Source organism: Terrapene carolina, unplaced genomic scaffold (genome assembly GCF_002925995.2).
Source record: "Terrapene carolina triunguis isolate 2854851 unplaced genomic scaffold, T_m_triunguis-2.0 Scaffold454, whole genome shotgun sequence".
NCBI lineage: Eukaryota > Metazoa > Chordata > Testudines > Emydidae > Terrapene > Terrapene triunguis.
This window is the reverse complement of record NW_020664805.1, coordinates 688,178-698,429: the sequence shown is the minus strand read 5'-3', so window position 1 is coordinate 698,429 and position 10,252 is coordinate 688,178. Positions and strand designations below refer to the sequence as shown.

At 39.3% G+C, this 10,252-nt stretch overlaps 1 protein-coding gene across 1 annotated transcript in view; it reads left to right on the top strand.

Annotated features, from left to right (window-relative positions):
* Nucleotides 1-3,900: 3,900 nt before the first annotated feature.
* RNF43 (ring finger protein 43) overlaps nucleotides 3,901-10,252 on the top strand; it is a 117,450-nt gene continuing 111,098 nt past the window's right edge. The window contains exon 1 of the mRNA XM_026658527.2: nucleotides 3,901-5,530. Coding sequence (XP_026514312.1) covers nucleotides 5,300-5,530 — 231 coding nt within the window. The 5' untranslated portion in view covers nucleotides 3,901-5,299. The remainder of the gene's footprint in view (nucleotides 5,531-10,252) is intronic.

Sequence of the window (10,252 nt, the reverse complement as noted above, 5' to 3'; positions counted from 1 at the left end):
GAAGTGGGTGACAAGCATGTGAAAATGTGCAGTAACTGCCAACTGGGTTCTCCATATCAGACCGCAGAGGCAGTGATTTGCACACAATATGCACTTTGGAACTTTTCAACTGTTAAAAAAAATCTCTTTCCTTTTGCTTTTGTTGTGAGTTGTATGGGGAACTAGTCACTTCATTGTTTACTGCATCTCTTTTGTTACATTTTCTACTTTGACAGGTTGTAAAACATCTAGCGGCCAGAGTGTTCAATATGCAATAATTGTTTACCTGCCTAAAATTGCTTAGAAACAAAAAGCTTGGACTCTCCGTAAACAGGAAACCTTAAAAGCCTCTGCAAGACTTTCTTACTGGGGAGCAAGCTGTTTCTCGTGTTGTATTTGGAATCTCTCTACTTCACTTTGTTGGGGAGTATAGTCAGCACAGCCCCAGTGCATCTCCTTGGAGTTACGCCGGCCCTTTAAAGGGAATTGTATGAGAAACAAAAACATTGGGAGGTCACAAGATTCCAGGTCTGAGTGAGTCAGGGATTCCAGGAGAGCATCTCTGGGAAAAGTGAGCTAATTTTCTAAGTGATTACTCAGGAAATGCTCTTCCTTCCAAGCACAGTGCTCTGTTTCATCAGCAAGTGTGTCCGACCACTGAGCATCCACCACACACAACAGCCGCTGGATCTTTTACATAAATGAAACATTCTTCTGTTTTAATAATTTCATTTGATTCTAGTGATATCTATAATGGTAAGTCATCTCTTTGTTTACTGTATTGCTTATTTTAAGTAGGTCTTCACAAGACACTTGTTTAATATAATTGTATTTATATTGACAGTAGAGTTAAGGTTTTTAACAGCTATGTATTTGTATTAATATTTATTAATGTTGAAATACTGACAGAGGGATAAAGGATGCATGTGCAATATTTGTTGTGTTAGGATAATATATGTGAATGAGGCAGCATTGAAAAATGTAACTCTAATTGTTTCCTGCCTGTTCATGTATCTTTATAGTCAGTGAGACTCAGTCCAATATAATTGGGAAAATGGACAAGGAAGAAACAGAGCGAATAGGCCTGCTATTTGTCAGAAACCGAATTATGGCCTTTCTACAGCTTACAGCTATGTTCAGTACCTCGCAGAAAAACTCTGGATGGTAGGATGAACCAAGTTCAGACCTTTTAAATCCCTACCAAGGCTCCAGACTAGAAAGTTGGAAGCTGGGGGATGCTCTTGGGTCATGGCACACTAGCAGGAACACTACTATACTGACCTTCCTCAGAGCTGCCATTTTACATCTTTCGTCGTATGCATACAGTACGTTTTCAGAGGCCTTGAATATTTTAGGGGGTTGCATCTTCTCAGGCCATACGGTCAAATTAGAATATGTGGAAACCCAATAGTAAAAAAATGGACTTTGTGCATTCAAATAGTTAAAGGGAAAAGGAGTTCAGCAATACAGCAGGAACACTGAAATCTGAGTTTGGTTTGTTGCACCCCAGGCTGGCAGGGCTTGGGACTAATGCAGAGGATGCTGTTGGAATAGAGGAGAGCCTCATTACCCTCTAGCAGTTTCTGCCATTAAGGGAATGATGACAGGTTTGGAGGAGAGTCCTGTCTAGTTCAGCTGCCCTGACTACTAAGTGAGTATGAAGTCATAGGGATCACTGGAATTCTGCATTGCCAGACTGGAGCTATTACATATGAAGTAAGGAAGCTTCCTGTCTTAACTTTCTCAGTCCTGTCTACACCAAAAGATGTGATGTTCTTTTGGAGAGATGAGTCAAGGAGTCTTGGCATGGTTTAAGGTTCTATTGTTTTAATGATTAATTACGAAATCCTAGTATTTATTACCTTTCTGAATTAAAAAAGGCCATGGAGCTGGATCTCCTGCCATACTTTACATACACAGTATTATCAGCTGTAGCTTTCCTTATCCTTAATTAACTCCCAGGCACATTGTGAGAGGGCAGAAGAGAAAGGACACTCACTGTGTAAAGAAATCCGTATAATATTGCACAAAACAAACAAGTCTCAGGTAACTGGGCAGACTGGACATCTCATTATTTCGGCACTTTTAGCATGGATGTATTTCAGTCAGTAAATAATAAAGTGTGACTGCTCCAACCAGGCACATTGTTTTACTATTTTCTTGTTAATGGGAACAGTGTGGAGTGTGATCTCACTGAGATGTAAAATTACAGCAGCACATACAGATCATGGTTGCAGTAATCTGCAACCAAAGTTGTTAAAGTGAAATAGATGTTGCATTTATATTCTCAATATGTGTGTTAAACTTTAAAATGTGGATATTTTAAAATAAATATTTTAACCAATAGTTCCTGATAGCGCCTTTATAAATTAAAAACATCATTGCCACACTGATAGGCTTCTTAAAAGTATAGTCTACCAGATCTCCCCCTTGTGTAACTCCATTGACTTCTGTGGAGTTCACCAGGGATGAATTTGGCTCCATGTGTACCCAAAGGGTCATTAATCGGTCATGTTTTTGAATGCAATTCCTTTTTCATAAGCACCATGTTTTATAGTGATTCTCTCCTAACTAGCTTAATGAGAGGCTGGATGGATAGGATAGCATATTTTCTGTATGGCATATACTTGGGGGTTTTTTTATATGTCTTTGAGATTCCTTGTCAACACAGATCCATCACATGCCTAGTTACAAACTTCCACTTGCAACCTAACTTTGAGGTTATAGGTCTGACCTATAGTATTATTCACCTCCCAGTGATGTCAGAGGAGAATAACAGTTGAATTCCAGACCTCTGACATCAGCCTGACCTGAAACGTTCTTGCAGTAGCAACTAGAAAAGGGCTACTGAATCTAAATTAGCAAGAGCTGAAGAAAAGCTGTGCGTGAAATGGACGGAGTCCTTCCCAGGGCCGAAGACATAAGGCTGCAATAAATCAGTACATTCTACTGAGGGGAGTTGCTTCAGATACTGGCTTGATGCCATTCAGAGTGTCACGGGAAGGCTGGGAAAGAGCCTGCCATCACACTGATAAATTCCCTACTTCATTTGTTTATTGATCTGACTTAGCATTTTAATTTATTTTATTATTTATTTTTATCTTTGCTATGTTGGGCACAGACTTTGCTTTAATGTCAGTTTGAAGGACCAGTCAATGACCCTGATTTATATGTGATAGCTTAATCGGTTAGTAAGTTAGTAAGGGATGTGTTGAATGCAATTTAGCTGTGGATCAGGAGAGGGAGTCCAGGAGCATTGAGAACCAGACATCAAGGGGGTGGGGTTGTTGCCTATGGCTGCTCCACCCTCACTTTGTGTCAGCAGGTAGAGAGAAAGCTTGCAGTCCCAGGGGAGGGAGGCAGAGAGCTGAGGAACACAAACTGCAAACCACAGGCTTCCTCCTCCAGGGAGTCGATCCAGAAGTGCTTTTCTGGAAGGAAAGCTCTTCCACGACATCTACATAACTTTCCAAGTCCACCTCAGGATTCAGAGTCCTTGCTTCTGGGATTTGTTGCCTACTTTAATACTGATAGCAGTCTGCCTAGGTTTGCTGCTGGATTGTTGCTGATATTTCCAAACTTTGTTTTCTTTCTCGCGCCGCACATTTCGAGCTGATCATTGTATGTGCTGTAACGAGAAGAGAGACTCTTTTATTTGAATGGAGTATTCAGAAATGCTTTTGGATTCATTCTAAGCTTTTTCGATTGCATTTGGACACTTAACTTTCAGCCATGCCTGGCCCAGGAACTTTCAGCCTGGAGTAAATTTCTACCTTTGATCTTGTTGGATTGTCTTTCGGGCTGTGGAATTCCATTCCTATCTACCTGCATTTTGTGCATGCGTGCGTGTGTGTGTGTGTGTGTGTGAGAGAGGGAGAGAGAATTATTTTTTTCTAAGTTACAGGTTAGTAAAATAACAGACAGTTTTTTCTAAGCTGTTAAAAGTTGGTTTTGTCCAGGATTTATAGAAACATTTCCATCTGTTTCAGCCCCTGGAGATTCCTGCAGGCAGACTACTCAGCAGGTTTGCAGATCTCTCTTAAAAATCCATATCTCCCTTCTCAGGAGAATGATCAGTGTCCCAAGTCATTTTAGTTGCTGAATTTCTCTATCCCCTCTCTACAATTATGAAGACTCTTCAGTACTTTTTGTGTGACCTTTGGGTAGCCCATATGGATTTTTTGTGTGTGTGTTGCTTTTATTTACCATTGTATTAACATGTGCTTGAAAGCAATTACAGCAGTTCCTGAGCGTGCACAGGAATAGCATAAAACAAGGACATGTTGGTAACTTTTTGCTCAAAGCCTGTGCCTAAACTTTTAAAATGTTTTGGGGGCGTTTTTACCTCCTGGGAATTTGAAAATAGGTTGAGAAGCCTCTTGTTCATCTAATGAATTTTGGGAACTGAAGATCAGAAGATATGTGCTTTAAAACAGACTCCAAACACAGATTACTAGTGATTTCCTATCCTTGTGCTGAACCAGGAGAATAAATCTTGATCCCTGAGCCCAAGTGAGCGAGGCATTTCTAACAGAACAGGGATGTCAGGGATCAAATAAATTTGGAGGACAGCCCAATAGCAAACACTTATTATTTATACTGAACTTTAAAAATACTGCTGTAATTATCGAAGGGGAATATCCGCTCTCCTCCAACATTATTCTTTAATATGTGGAGTTGATGGAAGACACTGATACTTGAAATTAACATTAAATCGGAAGAGCTTATGCTCTTGGGAATGAGATATGTGGAGAAGATAACTAGCTGGAGAAAAGGCCAAGTGCATCTAAGATTGATGTGTTCGACCTGCTGATCATCCTGAAATGTAATCCTGAAAGGGCAGGAGCTATAGAGACACTTCTTGCATGGCAGAGACTCGCTCTGTGATTAGCTCAGGCAGGACTGAAATGCTACATAGTGTTGTTGTATGTCCTGGCTGGGTTTTTTTAATGCCCGTTTGTTCAGTTTATATTGATCTTTCTGGATTTATCCATTGGAGGAGAAGGAGAAACGTCTGATTTAGATTGTTGGTGTTTTGTTTTTAATTTTGTTAAGGCCCCACAGGCCTTTGGGCACGTGGCACCAAGGAAGAGAAACCATTATGGTGAGAAACAGAAGAGGAACCCTATAAGGAGTGCCAGGAGGAAGGGGCTGTAGGTTCCTGAGCCCCTCTCCTCTCCTTCCCATCTGCCCCACTGACTGGAAACACACAAAAGCTCTATACTTAACCAGCTCTGTCAACTGTTGGAACCTGCTGGTGGGGTGAGGACGCATTCCTGAGCGATATGTGTGGCCGAAGTGCACTGCTGCAGCTGGTAGCATGAGTGCTGGCCCCCAGCTGCAGCTGGCTGTCCTCTGGCCTTGGCTGCTAATGGCTACACTGCAGGTCGGACTTGGCCATACTGGGCTGGCACTGGCAGCGGAGTCAGAGAGGTCAGCAGCACAGAAGGCTATTATTAGGGTGATCCCCTTAAAAGTGGAGCCAATCACATTGGAAGGGGTGTTTGCTAATGTTGCTGAGGTTACTCCAGCAGAAGGAAAATTGCTGCAGGTAAGAGAAACTTTATTCTACCCCATTCCATTGGCCTTATGCTCCTAGTGCCGTATCCTCCCCCCACCCCCATCCCCACCCCCTTACTGCTCCTAGTGCAGTGGAATTGTTTTTATTTCCCAAGTGTACATTTGTAACCAGAGGAACTATGTGTTTTTTCTCTCTGAGCTGCCCACCTGTTTGCTTTGTAGTATAGTATAGTATCCTACTGCTCTTTAACCTTTCACACTGTGTCTCTTAAGATAATTTCTTTTATAACTGTTTTTTCGTCCTGTCATCAACTGCAGTTGTATACTAAAGCTGCTAGTGTACTAATGCTGAATGTATGGACATGTTCAGTTGCTCCTATGGGGTTTATTACTTTCTATCATAGTTGGTGATACAATGCAAAGTCTGGTGAGCCACTTTCCATATTGGGCAAACACCACTCAAAGAGGATGGGCTTTCTGTTGAAATCCTGAGAGATTCCCCTACTTCTCCCCTTACTTCTATATTTCTAATGGAGCCGAGGGATACAGGTGGATTCTGCCCTCCATAATTATTGATCCAGGATCTGAGTGTTGGCTCAGCTAAGGAGGCAAATTATCCTCAATTCACAGGTTCCCACAGCGTCAGTACCTGTTGTAAGTGTAATCAATATCTGTTTCTAACATCTTGATCCAAAGAGAGAGGAGAGCCTCTGAACAGATTATAGCAGCAGAGGCTGTGACAGAAGCACAGGTGTGCTGGTCAGTGAGCAGGCCGATTGCTCACATAATGTATCTGTAGAGTTCGGTTAATTGTAGCAGAGCATAGTGCGCTACTGGAGTACCTTCATGTGCCATCTTGTCTGTCAGTGACTTGCCTTGTGTGCCTTTCTCACACACAACTGAGCTCCCTGTTCAAGAACCAGATACTACAAAGCTCATGAAGACAGATAGTTTTTATTAATTTCAATTCTGAAGTCGTATTTAATTCTGAAAAGCAGTTCCCTGTGGTGACTTTCCAAATGTGACACTGACTCTTCAGTAACTAAAACCGTAAATTGTATATAACAATAGGAGAACAGAAAGATCTTTGAGCCAGTCTTGCAATATATGGTCCTCTGCTAACAAATCGGAAATGGACAGTAATACAAGATAGAGGCACTGAGGCATTTTGAAGCTTAATTCAGGTTTGTAAAGCAATTTGAACTCGGAATGAAAGTGCTAGAGCAGAGCAAAGTATTATTATATTAAACCATATTCCCATTATGAAAAGTATCCTCGACAAATATACTTGAGGACCAGTTCTGTCCTCAAGCAACACCCATGAAGTCAATATTCATGCCATACCAAAATCTACAGCAGTGCAGTATGTAAGTGCTGCATTTGAGCATACAGGTCTTCAGATGTTCACCCACAAAATATAGAATATTGATAGGGTTTTTTAAAAAAAAGAGGATATCCCGTAGTGCATGGAAGTTTGAACATTTTAACCTAATACAGTTTTTCAAATTGTTATCCTTTTACTATAAGAAGGAAGCTGAACCCATTCTAAGACACCATAGAAGGAACTATTTTGAGAACTAAACATTGGTAGATTGGAGTGTTAAATCAATGAGAGAATAAAAATGTCCACAAAATAAAAAGGTTGGAGAAACTCTCACTAATCTTATTTAATGTATCTAATGTATGTAAACATACACACAATACAGTTCAGTATCTGATTTTAGGCCCTGATTCTGTAACTAGCTTTGTACAGGTGGACATTTCCCAATCTCAGAGTCCCACTGAAGTCAGTGGTATTCCACCTGTTTGCAAAGGTCCATGCACGTGTAACTGGTTTCAGGATTAGGGCCTACGATTAAATTTATGGGGTCAGAGACTATCTTCGTTTAAAGGATGTTTATACCACGCCAGGCACAATGGCCAGAAAAGCTTAGATATTATACATACTGACCCCTTGTGTGTATGTATAATATCATCTTTATTTATGTTATAACCTACTGATACTCAGGTAATACAATACAGTGCCATTTAAAAAAAATTAGGTCAGATCCTGCTGTAGGTTCCATGTGTAAGGCCCCTGTGTGCACGTGGATCCCATTGGAAGAGTTGAAATCTAGATACACAGTTGTAGCTTGTTGTAAGAGCAACTAATAGGATGGCCTATATATGGGTTTACATTTAAACAGGGAAATAATACATCTTAATTATGGTATACTGGAATATCTTACTGTCCTTGTATTAATAACATCCCTGTCCTGCATGTGCTTAACCTTGGCATCAGTGGGACTACTCGTGAATAAAGTTAAGCATGTGTGCAAGTATCTACAGGTTCAAGTCCTTGTATATGATTTAGATACAAAACACAACATTATATTTCCATCAGCTAATGAGAAAAGCTTTTTTTTTTTTTTTAACCTCCAAGTTTAGATCTAAAGTTGTGATGACATGGTTACATTTCAAAATCAGTAATGTACAACCAGTCAGTCGTCCTAAACACAACTGTACATAAACTATCAGTGTTACCACTGAAGAGAAAAATGTCTGAACAGTCCTTTGTGAAGATTTTTAGTTCTACTAATAAAGCTAAAGGCTATATAACAGCCTTTTGTGGATAAATGAAGTTAACTAGAGAGCTACATGCTGAAAATTAAAAAATTGGAAAATATAAATTGTTAATACAATGATACAAGAATCAGCTTCAAAATTAATGTAGTAAAATGTTAATCACTTATGGGCATATCCTACAGCCCTTTCTTCCATGGGTATTGCCTTTCACTTCTGTAGGATTATTCATGTATAAGGGGCCAAGGGCTGCAAAATTAGGCCTCATACGTTAAAAGAAAATTCTTTATCTAGGGTACACTTAGATTGACCAAAATAATTACTATTACAGAGCCAGTTTATTATATAAAAGAATTTAGTGTCACCAAACATGTAAATATCACTATCAGAATATATTTTTTATTTTCAATGTATATATCATATTCTTTAGGTGCATTAAAAATGTTTAAAAATCAACATTAATTCTAATGCAGCAAACAGACTTTATAAATATGGCTTCATAAATAAAACCCTCCCAAATCCAGACCAAACTCAGTCCTATTTCCCCCCCACCCTCCATCATCCTTTCTGTTTATACCAGAAAAAGCCTGGGAAAACACTGAATTTTGCAGCATGTCCCAAAGGTCACCAAATCCAGGCTCCTGTGACTAGGGAGAGTATAGGGTATGGAGATAATTCCAAAGCAAAGGATCCCTCACTGAGAAGTCCCTGCCATCAGCCCCCTCCAGTCTAAACCAGGGGCCAGTTAGCTCTGGCACTCCAGAGGTAATATGTCACAAAGAGAGAATAATCTCTCAAATACACAGGACCACTTAAGACATTATAGGTGAAAACCAACACCTTATACTTCAAATGGAAATAATATGCTCTCAGCATGAAACATTGCTTAGTAAGTGGGCAGCAGCATTCTGCACTAGCTGCAATTTTCAAACAGTGTGAAGGTGCAGCCCCATGTAAAGCACGTTGCTGTAATCTATCTTTGACATGAACAAGTTTGGATAATTGCAGGAAGTAACCCTACATTAAAAAGGAAAGGACACAACCTTCTAGATAAGCACATTATAAAAAGCACTTTTGACCTTTGCTGCTAATTGGAGATCCAGAAGCATCTGAGATCCAAAATGGCCCCCAATTTCAAACCTTAGAAATGTTTGGCAGATGAACTGCCTCAGTTGTGGTTACTAATAATGTTTCTATCACTACTTCTCTTTTTCTCTATTTTGTAATTATTATCTGTCTCTGTGCTGACTTGAGTCTCAGCCAGTTAGCTTTTTCATCCATGCCCCAATCTCCATTACATGTTGGGTAAATCATTTATTTTCACTTGTAGGGTTTGAAAAGATAGAAATATCAGATTTCCCAGAAAAAAGGGGATAGAGCCATACTCCAGATTGACTCTGCCTTCTTCCATTAGAGATTTAGGGATAATGAAACTTATTTGAGAAATATGTGATCACGTAATTAAAGACTGTATTGAAAAGCATATGTGCATGGGGTTCAGAATTAAAAATTAAACATTCATTATAATTTCTTTTTGGGATGTATAATTGTTCAAACTCATGTAGAAGTAGAAACATGGTATTGCCTTTGTATATGATATTAATGAGATCAGTATTAAGAATTCTGTATCCAGTTCTGGTGTCCACATTTTAAAAAGAATGTTGATAGATTAGAAAGGGTAAAAAAAAAAAAGAGAGAGAGAGAGAGAGTGATTCAAGGTCTGAAAAACTGTCAGATAGAGAGACCTTTAAGAAACTCAAATTATATCTATAACTTTATCCAAGAGACAGTTAAGAGGTGATTGATCATAATCTGTAGAAACCAACATGGGAAGATTTCTGATAGTTGAGAGCTCTTGTAATTTAGCAGACAAAGACGTCAGTGTTGGCAACTCTTGTGATTTGACTACAAGTCTCACAATATTTGGTGTTTTTCTTAAAATCACAGTTGCTAGAATCAGGAGATAACATGAGAAACTCAGTTCTTTAAAAAAAGAAGTAAAATATGCTTCTAGTTCTGATGGTTGCAGAGAAAAACCTGAAAACATAAAGCAAAACATCCTAAAGGCTCAGAAGGCAAAGAAAAAAACTCAAAACTTTTTATTAAAAAAACTTAATTTTAAGTCAATGACATGATTTGGGGTCTGACTCATGATTTTTGAACACCTAGGGTTAGCGATACTAAATAAGAT